At 36.7% G+C, this 26,224-nt stretch overlaps 1 protein-coding gene across 2 annotated transcripts in view; it reads left to right on the forward strand.

The window, feature by feature from the left end:
* NBAS (NBAS subunit of NRZ tethering complex) overlaps positions 1–26,224 on the forward strand; it is a 190,761-nt gene that overhangs the window by 20,968 nt on the left and 143,569 nt on the right. For both annotated transcript variants that reach the window (XM_069805772.1, XM_069805773.1), the window contains exons 12-21: positions 2,465–2,593; positions 7,419–7,482; positions 8,932–9,125; positions 10,239–10,496; positions 11,272–11,397; positions 12,545–12,696; positions 13,542–13,676; positions 13,946–14,024; positions 14,782–14,886; positions 15,183–15,319. In XM_069805772.1, coding sequence (XP_069661873.1) covers positions 2,465–2,593; positions 7,419–7,482; positions 8,932–9,125; positions 10,239–10,496; positions 11,272–11,397; positions 12,545–12,696; positions 13,542–13,676; positions 13,946–14,024; positions 14,782–14,886; positions 15,183–15,319 — 1,379 coding nt within the window. The remainder of the gene's footprint in view (positions 1–2,464; positions 2,594–7,418; positions 7,483–8,931; positions 9,126–10,238; positions 10,497–11,271; positions 11,398–12,544; positions 12,697–13,541; positions 13,677–13,945; positions 14,025–14,781; positions 14,887–15,182; positions 15,320–26,224) is intronic.

Raw genomic sequence — 26,224 nt, forward strand, 5'->3', positions numbered from 1 at the left:
GAAGTTTAGGTGACTGGTTAAAAGAAGAAATTGCATGCTTGATTGGAAGGGGAAAACAAATCTTCCTGAATCTCTCTCAAGGGTGGAATGGGGAGAGATTTTATTTCCTTCACTGAAAATATAAAAGAGAAGGCTGAAGTAAACTTTTTTTACTGGAAGGCTAGTACTGAGTGTAGCTGTATTAAACTTCAACTTCATTGCACTTGGCAGTACTAAATTTACAAAGAAAAGCAAAGATTGTTATTCATCCTTGAATGTTTAAATCTGATTTCAGAGATTATGGTTTAAATATGTGAGGTATAGTTTATATTCTTAGTGGGAAATAAGCAACAGTGTTAAGGTATGACAGGCCCAGCAGCTAGAGGACTTGTATACTAGAACTAGCTGTATAGGGATTTCATTCTTAGTGTTGCTAACTTAAATGACACTTACAAAATGTGAAGTGCTGACCTGCTGAGGTTTTCAGTATCTTGTTCTGCAGTTCCCTGAAGTTGACAAGCTGTTTACTGAAGCAGCATTGTCTGCTTTGCCAAAGCACTGATTAATCTCTATCGATAACAATGCTCAGGTGGTAAATTTGAATGTGTTAGTGGCCACCCAACATCCCAATTTAACAGCAAGGGAATTATTACTGACTACTGAGTAAATGTTTAACTCTTTTTAAGATCTGTGATGTACACCACTGATCACTTATCTGAGTGGGTTATATATTTTAGCTATGCATTCTAAGTCCTTTAACAGTCTTTTGTTCTTTGTCCTCTGTGCATGCAAATTGATTTGTAAAGAGAGAATTGCTATTAGTAGGCATGTACAATTCCTTGGCAAACTACAGTAGCGATTGCAGTACTCTATCTGCTTAAGAAAATAATCAGAGAATACTTACGAAATTTTTCTAATATAAATAATTCTTAATTGGTTTTAAAAAAACTTAATAATGCTCTCTTCAATTAAAAAACACATTTCAGGCTTGGATTTAAGCAGTGCTCTCAATAGCTGCAAACCAGTGTACAGCAGTGAGCAGATGACTTGATCAGCATTGCTTCTGTGGCATAGCTAGAACTTTAGACAGCCTAAGAAATAAAATAAAAATAATAAACCCCCCCCAAACCTAAACAAACACACCCTAAAAGAATATTGTTATCTTGAAATGATACCTACCACTAATGTGCTGTAGAAATGCCATTAAAACTTCTCAATTGTATGGATGTCTAGTAACATTTCTGCACTTTATTTATGTTGGGGTATTTTCCAAGAGGGGAGGCACTGGCTTAAAAATTGATTAGCTGCAGACTTGGACAGTTCTAATTTATTAGGAGGTTTTTAAAAACAAAGTGGACTAACACAGTGGGATTTTCTAAACAATATAATTTTGGGGAATCTACATCCTGCCGTCTTTCAGTGAAGACTAGACTCTCTGAGAACCTAATGATCTTTCTGAAAACATAGAAGTTGTGTTGGGGCTGGGGGGAATAAATATAAATTGTATTTTCAGAAATTGTTATGCATTGCCAGTGGCACGAAGTTTGACTTCAAAAATTGAGTGTATATTTACAGGCTCTTGTCTTGGGGAAATAGCGTATAGGTCCAGTTGTAATTGTGTGAGACTTCATGAAACCTTAAGGAAATATTTTGTTAGAAGTATGTTTTGCCTCTTAAGATATCCAGATCTGAAGGAAAACTTAATCCAGGAGAATTTTTGTAGCCTTGACAAAGTTTCCTTACAGATGTTAAATTATTTTACCTGTATGGACTTAATCTGATGTTAGGTATATTGCTGCTTAGTGTATTGTTACCCAAGAGATTCTTAAATTCTGATTCAGTGTCCTGAAATGAACAATGTGCTCCTCCAACATCTCTTCATCTGTGTATCTCTTGTATCCCTCCCCCACTCCCCCTCCCCCCCCCCTTTTTTTTTTTTTTTTAATTGTAGTAACACCCACCCAAAAGTTTGCTCCCAGGGAAAAAGAGCTGTACTGAGCTGTGTTTTGGTAACAGTCTTCCCTGGGTGGACCTGAGAGGCAGGACAGTAGAAAACTGAGGCTGCTGAATGTTTTCTCTGAACAGAGAACAACCTGCAGTTTTTCCTCCAAGTAGCTCTGCATTGCTGTCTGCAGCGCTCCCCATAAGAATGCAACACTGTCAGATTTTATTTGCTGTATAGCAATGTGATAGAGAAGTTCACATTCCTAAAGATTTCTTAGTGGTATGGTAGTGTTCTTCCTCTATACAGGTTGTTTTTACTCTTCCATGACATAATTGATTTTTTGTTTGTTTGTTTTTAATTTAAAGCATGTTAAATTTTCAGGATGGAAGATAATACAATTTTTTTTTTTCCTAAAATAGAAAAAATAGTTTGGGGTGAGATTTTTTTGGGGTATTCCTTGATGTGTATGTGTTTTTGTTGTTGTTGCTGTTTGCTTGTTTGATTTTTTTTTTTTTTTACTTTGCTGACAATGTTTGGCAGGATGGAGTTTTCAAGATGAATCTTTCTCCTGATGGAGCTCTTCTGGCAGCTGTTCATTTCTCAGGAAAACTGACGATCTGGTCTATTCCATCTCTCAGACAACAAGGAGAATGGGACCAAACTGATCAGGTAAGAAGGATGTAGAAGTTTAGAAACTTGCAGTATATATCTTAATACCCTGGAGATGTGTTTTCCTAAGAGATGAGAGTAGTTCAGATAACTGTGCTTTAGCTACATACTATCTTTTCAGTCAACTCCAGCTTTTTCAAGAGCCCTATGTTTACTTTTACAATAATATTTAAGAAAAAAAAAAACCAAACAGTTTTGTTGCAGTGAATTTTTCATGAAGCATTTTTGTGCCAAGTGGGTAACACTGGTACAGGTAGACCGAAAGGCTATTTTAAAATACGGAATCATAGCATGGTTTGGGTTGGAAGGGACCTTAAAGATCGTCTAGTTCCAACCCCCCTGCCATGGGCAGGGATACCTTCCACTAGAGCAGTCTGCTCAAAGCTTCATCCAACCTGGCCTTAAACACTTCCAGGGATGGGGCAGCCACAACCTCCCTGGGCAACCTGTTCCAGTGCCTCACCATCCTCACAGTGAAGGCCATCTTCCTTACATCTAATCTAAATCTACCCTCTTTCAGTTTAAAACCATTGCCCCTCATCCTATCACTGCAATTCGTTAAAGAGTCCCTCCCCATCTGTCCTGTACGCCCCCTTTATATACTAGAAGGCTGCTATAAGGTCTCCCTGGAGCCTTCTCTTCTCCATGCTGAACAACCCCAACTCTCTCATGCTTTTCTCACAGGAGAGGTGTTCCATCCCTTTCACCATTTTCATTGCCTTCCTCTGGACCCACTCCAACAGGTCCCTGTCCTTCCTGTGCTGAGGACCCCAGAGCTGAAAGCAGTACTGCAGGTGGGGTCTCACCAGAGCGGAGCGGAGGGGCAGAATCACCTCCCTTGACCTGCTGGTCAGGCTTCTTTTGATGCAGCCCAGGATATGGTTGGCTTTCTGGGCTGTGAGTGCACATTGTTGAGTCATGTTAGAGCTTCTTGTCGACCAACACCCCAAGTCCTTCTCCTCAGGGCTGCTCTCAATCCACTCATTGCCCAGCCTGTATTTGTGCTTGGGATTGCCCCGACCCAGGTGCAGGACCTTGCACTTGGCCCTGTTGAACTTAATGTGGAGTTCAACACGGGTAACTTTGCATGGTTGAAACCAAATTCTGCTGGATATCTAATGTGTTCATCTATTTCTCCCTCAAAACTTAACTTACTTTCTGCTAGATAATGCTCCAGAATAATTTGTTCATCAGATTGGTATTAGTAAGTCACATGCTTTCTACAGGAATTGTTTGCAAAACTAAGTAGGGGAACTTAAGTTAGGAATCGCCCAGACACTGGCAAACTTTTATGTGACCAGTGTGAATTTAAACACTGGGAGTTGAAAACTAATTAGTTTTCAAGAAAACTAATCCACTTTCTGGGTAAAGATAACACTTTATTTTAATGAGGAAAATGTATCTGCATTTTAAGAAGTGACAAACCTGAAATGATGCGCAGTAGTATGTGAAGTATTCTGGTTTCGCTTGCATTAATTTCTTGACTAATGGATGTGTAAATGCTTATCACTTGAAGTACTGTCTCTTATGTTTTAAACCTACATGACATGAAGCGACATCAAGTCCAAACAGGGTAACCAGTCAAACAGGATCTTTGATCACTAGACATACATGGCGCAAATTACCACCAATATTTCCTACACAGTATTCATCTTGGATGGTTTTATTGTACATAAGTGTGTTTCTTTCTAGAAAATTACTGTAGAATGGAACATTTGCTACTTAGTAGTAAACAGTTGTGTTTTAGTGCATATGCTGATTAATAAATCCACGTTATCTTATCATTAAATATTTGCAGTTTCTCATTCTTCTCTAATTTCCTTTTGCAGGGTAAATCTTTGCACAATGTATTGACTTCTTTAGAGATTCCAGTACAAAATATTTCCTCCATTTTTTGTAGACTGTTTTAAATTCTTCAAGTTTTATGCATTCATATGAAACACAGACAGCTTTTCCCCACACTATATTGAATTTCTCTGCAGTCTGTGCATTGCACAGTAGGTACTGTAAGGTCCACAACAAAACACTTGCTTGACATTACATATAGGCACAGGCTTCTGTAACAAGGAAGAGGACAAAATGAAGATGTCTGCCTTTGGATATCATGATGACTATAAGGTTAACTGAACATTTTCAAGAAAAATGACAAAAAAAAGATAGGCCAAAACCTTTGACTATAGGGAAGACATAAGTCAGTGAATACTTGCAGACATAATGGTATGTTGCCATCCTGAACACCACTGGTACGCTGTTACTTTTTTGCTCTGACTGCAAGAATAAGACTACTGACTTGGAAACATGGCTGTGGTGTTGTGTAGCTTAAGTTTTGGTTCTTATAGGTAAGCAGTCAGATCTGGTTAGGCTGTATTGACTGTGAAACTATTCTGGCTCTGGCTGGGATGGAGTTTGTTTTCTTCACAGCAGCCTGTATGGTCCTAGGTTTTGGATCTGTGACCAAAAGCGTGTTGTTAACACACCAGTGTTTTAGCCGTTGTTCAGTAGTGCTTACACAGCTTCAAGGCCTTCTCTGTTTCTCATTGTTGTCCCCCAATGAGTCGTTTGGGGGTGTTCAACAACCTAGGAGGGGACACAGCCTGGACTGACAGAAGGGATATTCCAGATCATATAAGGTCATGATCAGCAATAAAAACAGGGCAGGGGGAGGTTTTCAGTAGTTAGCCATGGCTCAGAGACTGGGAGGGCATCAGTGTACTTGTGGGAGATGATGAATGACTGCCTTTGCATCACTTGTTTTTATTTTTTTTTTTCTGGCTTGCCTTTGCTTATTAAACTGTCTTTGTCTTGACCCGTGACTGTTCTTGCTTTTGCTCTCCCTCCACTGTCCCACTGGAGAGGGGAGTGAGCAGGTGGCTGTGTGGTGCTTAGCTGCTGGCTGGCGTCAACCTACCCCACCCCAGAAATGTAGTTCCAAGCTTACTTAGGGAAGTACTTTTAAAAAACAAACAAACAAAAGTTCTGCTCCAGTGTTGGCAAAAGCATAGTGTGTGTGTGTATGTATGCATATCTATCTATCTATATCTATTTTTAAGGTACACCTCAGATTTTTGTGAGAATACAGATTTTACTCAAGGATCCTTACAGTGAATTGTTGTATTTTTTCCTTTGTTTTTAACTATAATAAATATGTATTCCGAAGCAGTTTTCAGGACTTTATCATTTGGTGAGGGTGATGTAAAGGAGTGTCCTGGTTTCGGCTGGGGTAGAGTTAATTTTCTTTCTACGAGCTGGTATAGTGTTATGTCTCGGATTCAGTATGAGAAGAACGTTGATAACACACTGATGTTTTCAGTTGTTGCTAAGTAGTGTTTAGTGTAAAGTCAAGGATTTTTCAGCTTCTGATGCCCAGCCAGCAAGAAGGCTGGAGGGGCACAAGAAGCTGGGAGGGGACACAGCCAGGACAGCTGACCCAAACTGGCCAAAGGGGTATTCCATATCGTGTGACATCATGCCCAGTATATAAACTGAGGGGGGGAGTGGGGCTGGGAGGGGTTGCTGCTCGGGAACTAGCTGGGCATTGGTGGGCGAGTGGTGAGCAATTGCACTGTGCATCACGTGCTTTGTATAGTCCAATCCTTTTATTATTATTATTGTAATTTTTAATTGTTATTATCTATTTTAATTGTTATCACTATTAGTTTCTTCCTTTCTATTCTATTAAACTGTTATCTCAACCCATGAGTTTTACTTTTTTTTTCTTTTTTTTTTTTTTTTTTTCTTTCTTTCTTTCCTGATTCTCTTCCCCATCTCACTGGATGGGGGGAAAGTGAGTGAGCAGCTGTGTGGTGCTTAGTTGCTGGCTGGGGTTGAACCATGACAAGGAGTATTTGGTTTTTGGCTGTTTTCAGAATGATTTTTACAGCTGAATCTAGTGTCCAAATATAATGGATATTTCCATAATGTGCGTGATTCTTACTTAATTGTTACCCAAACATATTTGTTAAATTAACTTTAAGTGGCCTCATGTTTACTTTCAATTAGTACACCGTTCTCTTTCTACTAAAAAATTAAGTCTGAAAATCACTTTCTGCTTGACCCAAACCTGCTTCGTTTGTCTGAGCTGTATAATCTACCTGTACTTCTGCTGCATTGCGGTTAGGGGCAGGATTATTGTCATCTATATTTGTCTAGTTCCTATGTATTCTGATATTACTTAAATAAAGTTTAAAAAAAACCAATGCAGCAACAGCTTACTAATTCTAAACATTGTATTGCATCATTAAATACTGCTGTTTCTCTTGCTGCACTAGTCTTGGAAGGGGCTTTATAATTATGAAAATAACCAGAGTAAATACTTAACAGCACTGTACTAGGCTAGTACTCAGGAACACTATACAGAGCAAACAGGAGGACTATTTTGGAGATTTTTCTTTTATATGCTTGCAGTCCTCTGTATAGACATAAAAAGCAAACACTTGGTGGGCTTCTGATTGCTGGAGAGCCTTTATTTCAGAAATCTTTAGGGTATGATTACTGTTTAATGCTGACTAGGCCAGGTCTGATGGTACTCTTCTAATAGGGTGTTTTAGGAATCCAGAAGTCTATTTTGCTATGTTTGGGGGTTTTTTTTGTTTTTTTTGTTTTTTTTTTTTGTTTTTTTTTTTTTTTGGGTTTTTTTTTCATAATTTAACTGTCTGGAGGAAAGTACAATGTCACTACGGCAGCTGTATGTTTTACGTTCAGGAAAAATTTGAATTTATGGAGAGCATTTTCATTGAAAAGTGTGTGGATCAGCACAGATCATCTGTGTTACAAAGATTTACTTACATATACTTACTCTTTTGTCTCACACTTTTTTTGTTTTTAGCCTGGTTATGATGAGATCAACCCAGACTGGAGACTCTCTAGTGAAAAAAGAAAGAAAATAAAAGGTGTGTGGTACAGTTAAATCATTATTTTATACTATTGTGTAGTTAAAAATATTTATGTGAATATACAAAGATCTGAAATGGCTTAATTAAATCTCAGTTAGAACAGTTGCCAAAATTATATGTATGATTTGAATTTGCGGCATGGCATAGCTAAATGAGTGTCACAATAGTTTTTCTTTAAAATTCTCTTAGGAATACTTTTGTGGCCATAACCATAAATAAAATGATATTTAAGTGCAGGACTTAATTTATTATTAATCATATGATTATGACTGTAGAATGCTGAACATTCAGCAGACGTCTCAGCTTGTATCAGAAGCCACTACCTCATAATATTGTAGGTGACACATTATTAGTTGACAGTTTAAAACCTAAACTTACCTCTACCTTTTGTTTCTATGAATGTCTAATTAATTAGTCTTGAAAGCTAATGTAATTTAAAGATACTAGTTTAAAATTCTAAACCAAAAGGGCTTTGTTTCCTCCAACTGGATTTGCCTCATGTCAGTCTCTTTATTGTTTTCCCAAAATCCAGGCTACCATGTGCAGCCATTTATCACCTGGTTAGGTTATTGCATGGCTCTTCCAAGAGTGCAGAGATCAATAGCTATTCCATGATCCATTCACTACTGCTTGTATACATCTATATTACTAAAAGATCCCTGTTCTTGTACTGTTTTTCTTGGTGATTCTGTCTTTGGGTTAACTCATTTGACCTTCATGGGTAGACTGCTGACTAAGCACCCAAGTGGTAGAAAAGTGGTAAGCTGATCTGTTTCTCAGTGCTGTTTGGGGAAAGATCATTTTCATCGGAGAGGTGGGAAATGACACTGTAGTGAACAAGTGAGCTAAGTCTCTGCTGAACATTTTGTCCCAACATCCAGTTACCATAATCAAAGCAGTCTTAGAAATGTCACAGCTTCCATCCTCAGTTATGGTGACTTTTGTTTGTTTGTGTTGTTGGTTAATCTTCTTAACAACCTCATCTTGTAGGCTGTTTCGGGAGCCTTGTTCATAGTTGTCACTTGTCCTCAAAAGCAGTGTAACCTTGATTTTCATCAGTATTATGTTTGTTGCCAGGGAGACTTGGTCAAGGATGGCCTGGGAAGTATTGAAGCAGATCTTTATCAAATATCTAAACTTTGTTATATTTTGTGCAAGTAAATCAGTTTACTGTGAATTCTTTTTCCAAATAATATTAAAAAATAATTACATTCACAAGTAAGTGATTTTTTTTTTCCTCCTCAACAGCTTTATTTAATGCAGAACTGATTTAGTAAAATGTAATTGATCTAAACTACAAACTTAGTGAACCAAGGATGTATATACAATAATAAAAGTTTGTTAAATTAGGCCATCAGATAAAATCTTTTAGTAATTGAAGCTACTTCTGTTCTTATCTGGTGTTTGTTTTTCATTGTATGGTGCATTCTTATTTATTTATTTTAGATAAAGAATCCTATTACCCATTGATAGATGTAAATTGGTGGGCAGATAATTCTGTCATCTTGGCTCGTTGCTCTGGTGCATTGACTGTGTCATCAGTCAAGACGTTAAGAAACTTGCTGGGAAAGTCATGTGAATGGTTTGAGAGTTCTCCTCAGGTCACTTCGGCTCATGATGGAGGATTTCTAAGTCTGGAGGTGAGGAAGGTGCACAAGCAGATACCTTTTTGGAAAGCTTTGCTTTTGTGTATGTAATCCTAAGGGTGGTGTGTGTGGTGTGGTTAAAAAATAAATATATTATTATCATTACTAACAGAAAAAGTGATTCTGTTTCCTCATCTCTAGGTAGGTATTGCAGGGAAAATCTGAACTTGCTGCAACTTAACTGTCTTAATAAAAACTTGTCAAAACTTGTGGAGAGTAGTAGCAGAACTCCGAGAAGGCTCAGTCTGAATGAGAGGAAATCTTGCTGCAGGAAACAGTTCATGTTGACAGTTTTCACTGCTTTGTATGTTAGTGCATTTGAAGAATACTGCAAGCATCCCTCTCCCATTTTGAAACAGATGCCTCTTACAGAGGGAGTGTATTTAAAAGAAATGAGGAACACATTTAAATTAAGACAAAGCCATGTAAGCGATCTATTTTTTGTTTATCATTAGTAGGATTCCAGGAAGGAGTATAACATAATGAAGTTTACCAGGAATTTTCTCTGAAACTGAGAAAATTACTCTTTCCTAAGGCTTATACTGAAATAGGTCTTAAACATCTTAAACAACAGCTTAAAATAATATTTATCAGAATATCTCAATACGTACCAAAGCTTGCATGTATGTTTTTGGCAAGTTTTATTATTCTGGAAATAAGATACAGCCAGTGACTGGCATATTAACAGCCTAAGGATGTAGTCTGAGATTCCATTTGCATTGAACAGAAAACCTTGCTTTGCAAACTGTAAGAGTTGAAAACATTGCTGTATGCTGCAGTAAGCTGTATAGCAGTGTACAAAGATGTCTCCATAGTTCTGTCCTGCCTGGGGTGGTGTAGCACGTCTAGTGTAATAGCAGGTTACTATTAAGAAGCTTTCACTCTTGCTTCAGTATTTAAGGGATGAAGCCTCAGATCTAGGAGACAGATGTAGTCAGGGTTTGTGGGGCACGTTAAGCAAGCTGAGAAATAAAAGGTTTAAAGGAGAAGGGGAAGAAGGATGTTGATTCTGAAATTTGAAGTACTGGAAGTGGAGATGTACTCGATTCTTATCAAACTAGTTGAGGTGTACTAGGTGGACACTTCATATTCGTATTTTCTGTGCAGTGTGAGATAAAACTTGTTCCAAAAAGATCACGCTTGGAGAGCAGGCCTGGTGATGAAGATGAGGGAGAAGATGACTCTGACTTGGATGATGAAACTTCTGCTAAGGACAGATACTTTAGCTACCTAAAGCAAGGCCTGTACTTTGTGACAGAAATGGAACGATTTGCTCCTCCACGGAAACGTCCACGTACTATTACAAAGAATTTCCGCCTTGTCAGTTTGAGGTCCACAACTCCAGAGGAACTGTACCAGAGAAAAGTAAGTATAGAAGGAAAGGTCATATCTCTCTTAATCAGCTTTATTTAGAAAGAACTTTTTATTTTTCTGTTAATTCTTGCTATATTAACAGAAGGATTTAGACACGTATTTCTAAGGGTCTCTTAGCTGAGAGTGTACTGTGTTACCTAATCAAAGGGATCACTGTTTAAAACTAGCATTATTATAAATTCAAATGAGATGGTGTTTGAAGGTTACTGAGGAGACACTGCACATCATTAGCTTGGCCAGACTTGGAAGTGTACTCGTGAGTGTTTACAAATAATGAAGGACCTGGCAAATATATTGAATGAAATTAGTTTGGCTTGTTATTGGCTAGGGAATGGTGTGATGTGAATATAGTTTACTTGAATGTTTTTTCAGGCATAAATACAAATTAGGCCTGTGACTCACTCTTACTGAACAGATATTTCTTCATTTTTAAGACTACTTTATGCAGTACTTTGTCTAGCCATTTCAGTTGTTCTGATGGTAAACCAGCCTATAGCTGTTAGAGTTTCCACGGAGTGCTGATGTCGTACCGGTTACCTAAATAACTTCTTCCTTTTTCTTGAGGAAAAATCTCTCATTTTCTAGAGGTGACCATAAGATCTGAGTCTTACTCATCTGTATCTTGAGCCATTCTCTTTCCTACCTGCTTAAGCATACCCACAGTAATTATGCCTCTACCTGTTTCAACACACAGAATTAATAATTAATAATTGATCATTTAATATGGAAATCAGATGACTTTCATTTTCATGTGTTTGCTTTTTAGATTGATAATGAAGAATATGGGGAAGCTTTGTCTTTGGCTCAAGCATATGGCCTTGATTCTGATCTTGTATATCAAAGACAGTGGAGGAAGTCGGCTGTTAATGTTGCTTCAATTCAAGACTACTTGGTGGGTTTGTTTTTTTGTGACTTTTAGGCTTATCAGAATGGCTGCGTTAGCTTTACAGAAATTGAGTTCTTAATTGTGTTCTAATTTATGCAACATAAATTGGTGGCAATTTGGAGAGCTGTCCTGCAAATTCCATTTCATGTCATGTGGAAGAGAGTGATCTTGTTAATTTAACTGAAGGCCTGATCTAGAGACCTTGGAAGTTAATGTAAATATTTCAAGTATCTTGTAATTTCTGTTAATAGCAGCTTGCTTTCTCTGATGTAATATCTCTCCACATGCAGCAGTACATTGTTGCCTGGCAAATTAGTAATAATTGGAAATACAAAGCATTTAACTAGTGTCCAAGTATTTTAGAAAATTAAATGGGAAGGTGAGGTTGGTATCAGTAGCTATATAGCAAAGTTTGAATAACAAAAGTTACAGTGAACTCTGCTACCTGTAAGTGGAGCTTTTCAGTAGAATCCAACATGGGTTTTTTTGGCTTGGAAGAAAGACTTCAAACTCAGCAGACAAGCATTGTCAAAGCTGCACAAACTAATGGTGCTATAGGGTAAAGTCTTCCAAGAGGTCAAGAGAAATATAATCTAATTTGGTTTTTTTTTTTCAAGTCAGATATTAATTGAATGTCAAAATAAGATTTTTACAGGTAGCCATTCTTCATGTACTATGTAATCTCAACTGAAGATCAGCAGATAATGCCAATAATATTTTGTGACCCTTGTGTGCCTCTTCTGTCACAGAATCCTATTGGTATGTGAAGAGATCGATACTGAAAATGACTCTAGTGCTATTGTGGAATACACTTGGTTTATAAAAACTGCATTTTAGCCCCAAACCAACCCATTTTATGTAGTGTAAGGAGGATTGTTACTAGTTAGGGGATACAAATAATAACTTCTGTTCCAGTTATTGTGAAAGTTCTGCTAAATTATTTGGCATTTCTGTGTCGTTTTCTGCCACATATACTCTGAGGGATTTATGCTTTTTTGCATTCTCACCTCTTTTGTTGGTTCACATTGTCAATCATCAGATTAACTTGACGTTTTCTGAAGTGGAAGAGACACACTGGAAGATTTTAACATCTCTGGTTTCATTGCTTTGGATTGAAGTATATAACGTTGTGCATGCTCTTGTTCTTGGACAGAGTAAAATTAAGAAGCGTGCATGGGTTCTTCATGAATGCTTGGAAAGAGTTCCAGAGAATGTGGATGCTGCTAAGAAGCTGCTTCAGTATGGCTTGAAAGGCACAGACTTGGAGGCTCTTGTGGCCATAGGAAAAGGAGAAGATGGCGGCAGGTGTGAGAAGAGTATTTTTTTGTTTGTTTTCTTTTCAAAGAATGGTGTATGAAGTCTTTTCTAATAATTTTGTAAAATTTTATCAACCACTAATGACAATGTTAAGATGCTTTTGCAGGACATAAAGAAAGGTAATTCTTTGAATCAAAGTATTCTAAAGATGTCCACAAGGTACCTATTCTCACTTTGCCTTTGTAAAAGGTAAAATCACTGTTTATTTTGTACTGCATTTTCCTTCTTCTCTGGATGCCCTTTATTTTCTTCAGCATAATTTCTGATGTCACTTTTTTCCTATGAGAATCTGTTTCTGTTCCACTTCTGGAATCTGCAGCTACCCCTATAAACGCATTTTGTTGTATGTCTTAATTGTTGTAATAATCCTCTGTTGTTCAAGTGGGGAGGGGAGCAACGAAAAACACAGTGGGTCAGTCAGCAAATACATGCAGAGACAATTCTTCTCACTATTCAGTTCCTGGTGGTAGAAATAGAAGAAGCCGTTCTTTCTTTGTGCAGTCATCTATTACCATTGTACGCTGTGGAGCTGTTGCCAGTCCCAGTGCTACTTGTGGTATTTAGAAACTTTTATCAACCATCATAGCTATGTGGTTTGTGCTTTGGTTTTTTTTGGTTTGTTTTAGGGAGGGAGTGGAAACGAGATGATGCCTCTTGTTGGCTTGTGATGAGTGTCCACTGCTTTACGACAGCAAAACTCAGTATTATCTTTTTATATAAAAGCTTAGATTTTTAGTCAAGACATAAATGGAAAGCTCTGTTAGTATGTTTATTCAAAACCTAGTTTATTATATCTTTTTCTTTTAATCAGCATTATTGGTTTTGTCTTCCAGATTTATCTTACCGGGGGAGGTGGACATTGAAATTCCCTATGAAGACCTTTTATCACCAGAGGAAGAAATGGATACTAGAAGAGAAAAAGAGGCCAAGAAACGTCAAGAACTGCTCTTATCAGTAAACTTCTCAAAGTAAATGAAATGTTAGGCCATGTTTTATTCAGAGTTATAGGTTTATTATAACTACACAGTTGCAAGAACGTAATTACTCTCATGTATATTATTCCTAATAGGAAAGTGGTTTAAATTTTAATTGGCATTATATTGTGTCAAAGTTCTTGGTTTACTTAATTTCTTGATATATTCCAGTGCACAGTCACTAAAATGTGTAACTGTTGTCTTCATATGCACATGATGTACAAGATCAACTGCAAGCATGAAAATTCCTGTTTTGAACACAGGCTGACACTGGAACAAAAAGAACTCTGCCGTAGCAGGCTGAAGCTGTTAACTTACCTTGATCGCCTTGAAACCTATGAGGTGAGCAAACTTGTTAACTGGCTACAGTTCTTTTGAGTTCTCATTCCATAGGTGTTCCTGTGACTCTTTCGTCACATTGTCATATCTTTTTTGTTATATATGGTAGTATTAATGTTTATAGTCTTCTTGAAATCCTACAGTCTTTTGCTTGAGAAAAAGTAAGCTGTTTCCTGTTCAAGCTATCCTGTTTCTCCTGTTTTACTGTTGTTGCAAATGGCTGGCTTCTCGTGTTGAGAGGTACAGTTGGGCAGAAGCCTGCTTTGAACATGCTGTGTCTGCAGAGAATTAAGTTATGCAACAACATGGGATGTGGAGTATGGTGCAGGATTACTACAATTTCCCTCTGTCAGTCTAATTAGCAAGTTCTATTCAGATTCTATAACACATTTTTTTCTTCCATGAGCTTACCAAAGTGAAAGTTTTTGAAATGTCAAACTGTATTTTGCTTAGTTTTTTAATTTTAATTTTGCAGTTGGCGCAAGTTACATAATAACTTTTACCACATCTCTTTAACTAATGATGTCTAAACACTAATTAAGGCAGGGAATTGTCTTAGTTTATCAATGAAAAATGCATCTGTTTTTTTCATAGTGAAACAAATAAAAGCCAGTATGCTTTTCCACATGTATCTCATACTTATTCATCCTAAGATAAAGAAATGTGTAGACTTTTTGATGCTTTTCTAAATCTTGCATAAAAATATCCCTTATAAGGTTTGGTGGGTTGGTTGGTTTGTTTGTTTGTTTGTTTTTTTTAGGAAATCCTTGGAGGGCCTCATGCAGCTGAACAGAACTATGATGGTGAATTCTTCAAGAAGTTCAGAAATCAGAATATTGTACTTTCAGCAAGAACTTATGCTCGGGTATTAATATTTATTTTGCTAGAATATAATTTTGTTTTGGTATTGCTGTTTGCACTTAAGTGCATTTTTCCCCCCCCTTCGAACTTGGCTGAACCTCAGTGGGAATTTAAGAGGTGGGGGGTGTATTTATTTGATTGTGAATAAATAAATGCAGTGACCCTGAGCTAATTTTCTTTATTGCTAAAGAAAATTTTCAAATTAAATGTTTGTTGTATGACCTAAGCTTACATTTCTTGCTCATTTTCAGTCTAAATCAGTCTTAAGTTAGTTCTGCAACATAATGTTTTGCTCTTTAGGAAAGCAATGTCAGAGCCCTGGAAATTTTGTTCACTTTCCATGGATCAGCTTTACTTCCACACAGACAAGCAATTCTCTCCAATTTTCCAGAGACTACTTCACCACATGAATATGCTTTCTTGTTGCCTGAAGCTTGGTAAGGATGTGTCAATGGATATTAACTTAAAAAAAAAAAAAAAAAAAAAAAGAAGATTTTTAGGTTAATACTTAAATTAGTTTCCATATATGGCAATCTGCTGTTGATTATTACCTGTAATCAATAGAGCAGCTTTGTTTTTTATGTACTTGACCAGTATTCATATTCTGCTCTACTTTGTGCCATTCATGGAAACCTTTTGGTCTCTTTTGGTTATTATCAGGAAAGTAGGGACTTTAAATGTTCTTGTCTCCATTACACATAAGAGGAAGCATGGCCTTTTCTGACCTGAAACTGTCCAGATTTTCACAGGTGTAAGTACAAGTCTAACTGGTTTGTAGTAACAGCCAGTGTTGGGAAATTAATAATACAAGTGTTTAGCTCCCTGGAAGCAATTACATTTTTCTGTATTTGTTTTGAAACATAATTTAACACTTAAGCAGTCAGTAACTTCAAAATCATCAATCTTCTTGATACTGATTCTTATGCAGCTTGCTAAGGTAGAATTATGAAAAGCTTTAAATCCAGACTTTGCTATTCTTTCATTTCAGCATAAAATGTTAGTTTACTGTCAATTTCATATACATTTTCATAAGAGAGTCTTCCTTGAACATCATAATAATGTTCTGTGTATTAATTAAAAGAATTTTTTGCTTCTACAGTGTTTCTTTCAAACATTTCAAATTATGAAATTAGTTTTGAAGCGTATTGTTCTGTGCCCGTAAAGAATTGGGCAGATTCATTATTTCATATTTTACAATAGACTTTGAAGACTTACTTCAGAGGGGTACTTTTTGGAGTAGCTAATAGATTTTTTTTTTTTTTTTTTTTTTTTTTTGGTAGTCTTCCAGCATTGTAGTTAAGTTTTTCACTTCGAAGTTTTAATAGACCCATTTGGATAAGTCTTCATGTAGAAGAGGGTTTTTTAATTCATCAAGTTATTCTCCTGACATTTTTCCTAGCTTATAATACTTATCACTTCAGTCCTTTCTGAGCAGAAGTTATGATTTCATAATATCTAATACTTACCTGTGCCCTTTTTCTTGTGTTGGTAGTATTAGGAACACAGTTAGTTAGCTATGGTGTGAAAACACTTGTCTTACGCTTTTTTTTAAGGTAACAGTTAGGACCATGAAGAGAAATGATTGCAGTGTTTATAAAATTGGTAAAATATATTCCAATTTTCTCTTTCGTTTCGATAAGATTTATAATGTGGGAGGGAGGGAAGGAGGGTTGTCTTAAATGTGGTTATGATACTTCGTTGGTGTTCATAAACATGTTCCTCTTCTTTCTGAAGGGTTGTTTGTTCTTGGTTTTGGCTTTTTATTTTGTTGTTGTGGCTGGTTGGTTTGTTCAAGAAACTGACTTATGTGCCAAGAGGCAAAATGACAGTTAAAATAAAACATTTCACCAGTGATCTAGTAGTAAAGATGTGAAGTTATGGGTTAAGAACTTAGTTTTGTCTGCTGTTGAAAAATGGAATTATGTGGTTTGAATCTTTATTCCCGTGGCAGACAGAACTTTCCAGTGCTAGGATCAGGTATGTGCAGGTTCAACCCCCCCGCCCCCCGCCTCAGGTTGCAGAACAGATAATACTGTATGTCTTTAAAATGTTTGTCTTTGGACAGCTACAAAATGGGGATAAGAGCAAATCCTATATACACAAATCCCATATACTTATGTACTGTATATTTGATCTAACTTTTTCTGAAGCTGTTTCCCTGTTACAAAACTGATTAGTCACATAGTAAGCTGTCACATTGCTAAGTACAGTCCCTAAAACTCTATTTTATTAATGTAATAGAATTAAATATGTATTGATGAAAATATCTACTAATGAGAATAGTATACTAATGAAATTGTACAACTTAAGTTTAAGTGACATGTTCTTACTAATTTAAAAAGTTGTTTTTAGAAATGGGATGAGTCTGCCCCCAGTCCAAATAGTTTCAGCTTCTGGCAGTTGTTGTTTCATGTAAATCAGAGAGAATTGAAGTTCTTGGTCATTTAAGTGAGTTTATTGGGCCTTTTAGTTCTAGCATTTATTTTGTAAATGGGTTATTAGTATGAATAGAATTACTGGAATTCTGTAGATACGTAGTTGTTGTTGTTATGAAATACAGTTTAAATGTGTGCTATCTAGCTTACTTCTCTGTAGAACACAATATGTAGACATAATTTGCCTTAAATTAACTGATTGAACAAGGTTATGATGCAGCTTATTAAACTATTTTGTTCCCACGTAATATTAAAAAGTTGCAAGTACTGACTAATTAATGAACTTCTGAACAGAGGGAAAACATTGTAAAAAATATAAACCCCAATGTTCTAATTAGTAGAAAAAATGTCTGCAGCATTACAACTTAGTGTCTCTTCAGTTTATGCAGCTTGTAGTTACAGTGGTCTTGGAATAAGGGGTGAGAATGATTCAGTCTGTCCTCGTGAACTTTGACTCTAGACAATCTTGTAAAGGATTCTGAGTCAGGAAATGACTTAGTCTGGTTTTCCTTTTTAAATTTCACACTGTTGCAGTTATGAAATAGGGTGTATGCTGGATATTGGAAGGATTTTCTACTTTCAGCTGCAAAAAAAGACAGATTTCTCTTGTGATTTCTTTTAGCTCATTGTTTTCCTGAAAATTCAAGGCCATAATTCTCTGTACCAAGAGATTTCAGTAGGGTAATTGGTTGCTGTGGTGCATGTGATGAGACCACTAACATGGACCAACTGCATGATGGTGCCAGTGTTAAGAGTGCACCCTGCCTGATGGCCTTGCTTAAGGAATGCCTTGTTGATTCCTTCAGTGCTTGGTCTCCTGCAGCTCAGACCTCTTGCTGAGCAGTGTGCAGCTCTGGAGGCAGAAAAAATTTTGGTGGAGGAAGAAAAAATACTATAGTTTGTCTTCCAGGTCTTCTTCATACATGGACCTGTGTGTGTGTAGGAAGAAGTACTGCTGGGAATTGACCATACTGTGTCTGTGTATATGGAGCACTTCAAATGATCGGAGGCTTGATTTGCAGCTGGAGCTCCCTGAGGTGACACCTATCTTTACAGAAATTCAGCACATTGCTCTGTGTTCTCTTAGTTCCTCCATTGATAGGGGAATCTGGCTAAGGAAAAACTTGAGATTGTATAGCAGGTGCTGCCTTGTTTGTGCATGGAACAGGTGAGGTGGGACAAACAGGCACCTCTAGCTATTGCCAAGGCAAAAGCATTGAAACCCAATTGCTTGCTGTACACCACCACCACCGTGAAAGCACACAGAAGTGCTATATCTGAAGAATGTCATTGCCTATGAGAAATGTTTTTGTAAATGTTGCATTATAACTGTCATTTCCTTTTGTCTGGAGCTTCCAGTTCAGCTGCAGATAGTAAATTCTAAGTACCTAGTGAAAGAAAGACTTGTTTTGCCAGTGTGTTCTGTAGGCATAAAGCAGTTGTTTTTCTTGTTACTGGCACATGTCATTTACATTAGGATGGCATTTAGAGGCCAGTGTCACAAAAATTTTAAGGTCTTATCAGTCAAGGCAGAGTTGGCATAACAAATTGGGAAAAAAAGGTAGAAGAATTTTTTTTTTTTTCCTGTCTTCTGGGTGAGGTTGCTAGGAAATAACACTTTTTTTTTTTTTTTTTTTTTGTATCTGCTTGTAAAAGGTCTCAAGTGGTAGATATACTTTTATTTCTTGTTTTGGCACATGCTTAGTAGCTTAGCATCTTTAGGGGTCGCTCTCAGAACTGTTCAGGATGAGGTTTGTAATGTCTGAGCAGAGGATTTATGTATTCATGAGACTCTTGAAGGCTGCGAGTTATATAAGCTCAACAGCTTCCGGAGTTGAGAAGGAATGTGAAATACTAAGATGCATCGGTGGCTCCACATGCCTATCGGCTTCAAACTGGTATTGTGATAGACTGACATTACTCAGTAAAGTGTTTTTGCAGAATTGTGATTGTAATGTTTTCCTACTTTTCGTATTATTTCTCAGCTTCTTTTCTCTGCTGTCTCTTAGTCATTGGGATTCATGCTCCTTCTCAAAGACCCATCAGATGCACAGACTTCATCTGTTAAGACAACTACAGTGAAGGTGGTAAAAGTTTAGCTATTCAAAGGAGATAGCTCTTTCTAATCTCTGTTTAATAGCTACAGCTAGCGTTCTTAGTCTATAGTTAAGACTGTTGCCCTCAGGTTTTTAAAGGTGATCTCAGAGGAAAATAATGCTTTACCACCATTATAAATACATAACCAGAGTCTTTTTCCTTTTCTTTTAATTTTCTTATCCTTTTTACTACATATTGCAACATTACCGCTCACATTTTAAACTCGCAGAAGTTGGGAAATCCAAATGTATTGTTCCCTCAACAGCCATAAGTCTGCTATATTGCACATTACATTACTAGTAAAAATCTTCCCTCTAAGGTAGCAACTTTTTATATGTTTCTTCTTTTTCTCCTTAACTTTCTCAAATACTGGTTTTCAATCATGGCTTAAAGTGAATTTTTGCTGGAGAGTTGTGGATGAACTCCATTTGCCTGATGAACTGAGGTAGGAGTGGAAATACCTCTTCTAAAAATGTAGTGAAGCTTTTAAAACCTGAAAATTTCCATGTGGTTGACTCTCATCTATGAATAGATAAATACTACACAATTAAACTAAGAGGTTCATAGGCAGTTAACTTTGCCTTTCCATAATGATATCTTCTGAACTAGGTTTTTAGTTATTGCCTGTGGCACTGCAGTTTCGATAAAGCTCTTACGGCTTCATCTCTTCTCTTCTTAGTATACATATATAAATAGGTTTGATGACTGAATGTCTGCAGAACTGTCTAATATATAGTTCTCATTCTTTTGTATTAGTTTTTCTTCTCTTTTGAAGCTGAAATTTTTTTGTTTGTTTTTGTTTTTTTTCTTTTCAGTGTAGTTCAGAAGTGTTTATGTTAAAAGAATTAATCCCATGGTCAATTCTTTTTGTTTGTTTGAATTCATTTGAGTAGTGGTACAGTGAAATAAATTAGGGCGTAATTTTTTATATGCGCTTCTCCTTTATACAAAGTGAAAGAAGAAAAACAGTTTAGAGGTAGAGGGATCAATGTAGTTAATATTATTTCAAGGATGTGTTTGGGGAAAAAAAATCTCAGCTCTTACCTTCCACTATGAAGTAGAAAAAAAAAAACTTTTGAGGGTAAGATTACCTTGTCATGATGGCACTTGTGTTCCTGTCTGGATTGACTTCTGGTAGGAGTGGGGAAGGTCCTTGTGGTCCATGAGCACTTAAAGGCTGAGAGGGCTGCATGTGTTCAGCACGGAGAAGCTTTCAGGTAGGCCGGTAGCAGCCTTTGCATACCTTCCTATAGCATGTGAGCTGAATTATGCTTGTGCTGTTTATCCACAGATCATTAACAGGATCTTTTTCATATTTCTGGCTTGTTCATGCTTGACCTGTCCTGTCTTCATCTACCACATGTGTCTTTTGCCTGCATAGTCCTGAACTGTACCTTGGCTTGCCTTCCCCAGTCTTCTCGTGAAAGTATATTGCTGCTATTGTCTTATTTGTCACCTTTTTACAGGGTTCAGAACAAAATTTCTTCCATGAACATTCATTATGCTTTATAAATGTACAGTTCTGAAGAGGGATTTTCACTATATGGTGGCAGACAGCTTTGATCTTGCTCTGAGTTCATCTGAGTCTTTAGAATAGCCCATTTTGATTTTGTGAAAGCTATTGCCTCACAATTTTAATTGTATACACAAAGAAAAAAAACATAGAGAGCTTCTAAACTGTGGTGTTGATAGAGTTTTCTGATATTTAGATTATTCAGTCTAGGTTGTTTTAGGAGGGAAAAAAAACGTTCCCCTCTCTCCAAATTCTTTTAAAGGTTAACCACATCACTAAAACATAGCTTGATTTGTTTATGCAAAATTAGATTTAACTTTTCTCCTCTGGTGGCAGAGTTGCTTCAAAAGACCTGTCATCGCAGTATGCACAGCAGGAATTCTGAAGGGTAGTTAACTGTGGCAGCCAAAAGCAGCTGTGATACCTTTTCCACTAGATTATGCAGATCAGTTTTCCCAAAATGTGAGGTGTTTTTGGCACTCTGCTTTAGGCAGCAGTTGTACTTCAGTCTTGATGACTTTGTCATACGTGCTATGGATATTCCTGGAAAATGAAGAGCTTTTCTCTCTGCCCAGCACTTCTGTATCACATAGAATATCGAGTAATTGGAAACCTAAAAATATGTGTAATCAGTTACATAGTTGAATTTACTAATGCACTACTGAACTACTGTAATGGTAGAAAAGAATGTTTTCATGCAATATGAAAAATGCAGTACGTCTCATAGCTGTTTAAGACTACATATTTGGGATGCACTTCTTATTATATTTTATCCTTAGTTATAGAATAATTGTGATATAATAAAACTGTTTCAGAGCCATAAGAATTGCAGAACAACAGAAACTGGCACTGATTTTCCCCCTTGTTGTCTGAGAAGATACAGACTTTGGACAAATGAGTTTCTGGATTAAATTAAAAAAGAACATTTTATAAAACTTCCCTTGCAGATCCTGCATATATACAACTATATCTATATTATGGAGGCATTAAAAATAGGCTATATATATCTGTATGTAGTGGGATTATGGAAGTGCTAATTTGAATGTGAAGTCTAAAATAATTTACAGTGTACTTACAGTAAAATATGGAAAACATAAATTCTGTTAAGTGTACAAGTGTCAGCAGGGGGGAAAGAATATTTGAAGGTTCAGGATTTTACATTCCTTTTATCACAAAACAAAAATTTAAGACAATTTTAAAAATAAATGTAATAAAATTAGAATCAAGAACACTCTTCAAAAACCTTTTGAGTGTTTAACAAAACCATTTGATAGAAACACTACATTATTTTTATAGTTCAGTATCTTTGATATATAGCTTTCTTACCTCTGACAGATCAATAATTGGTTTCTTACTTAAATGTGTTATGTTCAGCAGTATTCTAGTATGTAACACACAAGCTTTCAAATGCAGAATTAGTGTTTATAACGTTATTTTTTTCACACAGTGAGACATGATTTAAAAATAAAAAAATAAAAGAAGAAGCAAAGATTCATCTACTCCCAAAATATTTTTAGAAAAAACCACAAACCTACTTTTAAAAGTATGTATGTCTTTCAGCAAAAAGATGCTGTTTCATAAATGTGTTGGGATGAAGTGCCTTTTGCCTTGGAGTCTAGATTCAATGTGCACAAGTTTACAAGGGAAAAGATTTTAAAAAATCTTGTTTCTAATCCTCAACTAGGTGAGTCTTGGAGACAGGCCTGCTGTATGAAATGCTTGAAGGAAAAAAAAGCCCACACAGTTGCCATTGGTAATAGAAAGAATTGGACTCTGACCTTAAAACTAAATTAGACCTTCCTCTTTTGAAAGCCTGTCCTTGGAGAGAAAAATAATCTGCAGGTTTGAATAAATGCAGTTGGTAGGATACAGAAACTACAATAGCATGGACCTCTTTTGTCAAAGAAAAGAATGGGAAGAATTGCCAAGCCAACATAAACAATAGAGTGAAAAGAGCAATACGGGAAAAGTCAGCTCTTTTTAAAGAAATAGTGTTCAATACCTCTGTAATCTGTCAATTTACTGGGCTCCAATCATATTTATTCTACTGTTGAAAAGAGAGAAGGATAAAGGGTGGGGGAGAAGCAGTGGCTCAGGGAAAAAAATAAAAGCCCCATGCTAATATTTGTGTAGAGTTATGGTATGGCACAGCTGATGGTTTCTTTTAATTGAAAAAGAAGGCCACCTGCCTTAGTGACTACAGTGATCTGTCCCCATATCTGGAATTTCAGGTGAGTGCCCACTGCACACTAATGCAGACTCAACCTGCACGTCTCTGATCTCTGTGGGATTTCAGTTTCTAGACCAAAACTGCAAAGTTGCGTAGCATAAGACTAATGATCTTAGTCTGATGAGACTAATGAATTTTGGATGCAGTAGCATAGAGTGTATGTTGCACATATGGCAAGCTACATGTGCATGCTAAATTCACCAGTTCTGGGCCAGTTAGACATACATATTGTGTGCAGGGCGTATGCGGTGGTTCTGATGAGCCCCAGTTAGGTGGATTTGCTGCACATGTGTTGTAAACAAAAGCATGGTAGAAAAAGGGAAGCCCTACCTCTTTGCATATATGTGTTTGTGTCTGTATCTCTTTTTCTTGTCCATCTTATCTGCATTTATGTTTTTGAGGTTGCAGACTGCAGTGATGTTTTGATGCCTGAAATCTTTCTCAACTCACTTGCTTCCGTTTTAACAGCTACTTTTCCAAAGTTTTGTTGCTCTGTGTTTCTGCATGAGTCATTGGAGTTATTGATAGTGGAAATCGGGGGGGGGGAGGGGGAATAGGCGCTAAAACATAACAATCAGTTCAGAAAAAAACTTGTGATAAATGTTGAGATAAATACAATGTTTTAATAATTTCATTCCCTTTATAAAGGACTCTGGTACAGGGATCACCCATCTTTTGCTAGTGTTGAGACTGGTTTGTTCCAGTCCATTTATTTGAATTCAAATACAGAGAGTCCTTCTAAACTCTTCAGAATGAGGGGAGAAAGTAAGGACAGTTGGATGCAGTCATATAGGGGGCAGGAGCGGGTTACGGGGTTTTTTTTTTAGCATTGTTGAGAAGGTGAATGAAGTTAGCAGTCAGCTCTGAGTGGTGTGGTTTTTGCTGGGGTTTTTTTTGTGAACTTAGCTCAGCAAGAAACATATCTGTTAAGACTGACTTTCCATAATTGCTGATTTCTGCTAGGATGAGATGTTTTGCAATTTTTTTGGTGGTGTTTTCTTTAAGCATTTAGAGAGAGTTACTGAGTGCTGCTTGACTCTTGGTGAGAGCTTTAAAAATCTAAAATTCCTCTTGACTTATTCCTATGGTGAACCTGAATACTTTTAAAATGGCAAGTTGAGCCAGAGCAGAAAATACTTTAAAAAGTATTTTCTGTGGCTTATCAGTACACCTATAAGTATTTAACTATAACTTTTTCTGGTGTGAGAAGGGAAAAAAGGTGGAGTAGACATTTTCCAGTCAAGATTGCACTGCATGATGATTCTTTCCCGTGAACTGAAGTCTCCTCCTCTCTAGTATTTTGTGATGAGATCTGTTAATGAGCTTTTATGAAAAACTTTTGAAGTATGCTTATAGTACTTCTTGAATTGATGTGTCTGGACAACTGTAGGTTTCATTCCTGCAAAATCTTGTGCTGAAACATGAGCTTGGTCTTGGTAGATTTGGCCAGAAGGCAAATGGCCAATGGCAGTTGCCAAGAAAAAAAAAATAGGTACAGGCAAGCACATTGCAACATTTACCTGAAGTTTCTCAAGTGTCTGTACTATGTGCCTCAAATATTCCCAAACTAGATATTTTCTAGACATAGTAGACTTTCATGACACTTTATTCCAAGAATTCTTTCTGTTTTTGAACCCAAATACACAGTGTTTTATCTTCTATGTCATGCAGGAGTAGTTAACAGCTTAGCTGCATATGGTGTAAAACAGTATCTGCTGTTGTTTATTTTAAATGAGGCCTTGCTAATCTCATCAGTGCTTACAGTGTTGTAGGAAGTAAAAACAGTGAAATGTCCCTTCCTATTTAAGTGAAATGAAAAAATGAACAACTTGATATCAATCTTGGCATATTAATTGTTTCCTTTCTTCTAGGATTCTTCAGTCTGCTCTGGCTTTTGCCAGAGGGACAGTCACATGCTTCTTAACGTTGGTCATTTACGTTGCTTGTCTCTGTACTTTTCAACCTTTTTCTATTGTAATCTGTTGAGTAAGGTAAGCAGAGGGAGGCAGAGTTCCACATTGCTTCCTCACTTGATGGATTTTGGAGGTAAGGTGAAAGGGGGAAGCAAAGCAACTGTCAAAGAGAGCAGAGCCTGGGAACTTGAATTGAGCAAGATCTTTCTCAGCAAGCATTTTTTTAAGCAATAAACTTTCAACTTTAGTTGAAACTGTAAGTCAAGTGGAGTGTTGGAGAAGTTATTTTGAATTGCGTTTGTACTTAATCCATGACTTCTGTTAATTGGAAAGGATTCTATTTTAAAACGTATTTTTAAAAAATATGTGGAGCAGTTGGAATTTAAAGGCAAACCAATGTGTGTGTTGTGTTACAGGAATAGGGAGGAAAACACCTACTTTTAGATGGGGAGAGGGAAATACAGATTATTTTCTGAAATGAGTTGGGGAAAAGGGCTGGACAGGTGATTGCCTCAGTCTGGGAAAAGAATTGTTTTCTAGTAACTTTTGATTTTAGGCTGGGTGGGTAACTCTTGCTTACATAAAAAAATTAAACTGTTTAGTTTCTCATATTGTTTATCAGGGTCAGGAAAATGACTCAACTATGTTAAGAATAATTGGAGGGAAGAAACATATAATTAATCCTGATATTCAGGTCAGTTAAGAAAACCTGCAAGTTTTTCCAACTTTAATAATAAACCTTTTGTGCTACTGAATCTGTTAAGAAACTATTTCTTAACCGGAGCTGTAATTCCAGAATGTAACTTTGCCACGTCTATGGCAAGTATGCAGGATGTGGCAGCTTAATTAAGAAGAACATGTTCAATGTAGTATTTGGCAGTACAGGCTTAGATCAGTAGAGGGGTTTTTTTGTTTTGTTTGGGGTTGGTTTTGTTTTGCTTTTGTTTATTTGGGGTTTTTGTTTGTTTTCTTCAGGTCTCATGCTGAGGGATAGTAGCATTAGGGGAGCGTGTGTGAGTTTTGGAATGTCTTGGTTCTTTGCCATTCAGATCCATATTCATGCATGGGTGGCTTTAAATTTGTGTTCTAAACTTCTGCTGCCTTTGCTTATTTTGAGTGATTTTTCTCTTTTAATAATTTGTTACATAAAAGAG

The sequence above is a fragment of the Haliaeetus albicilla genome, chromosome 18 (assembly GCF_947461875.1).
Source record: "Haliaeetus albicilla chromosome 18, bHalAlb1.1, whole genome shotgun sequence".
Taxonomy (NCBI): domain Eukaryota; kingdom Metazoa; phylum Chordata; class Aves; order Accipitriformes; family Accipitridae; genus Haliaeetus; species Haliaeetus albicilla.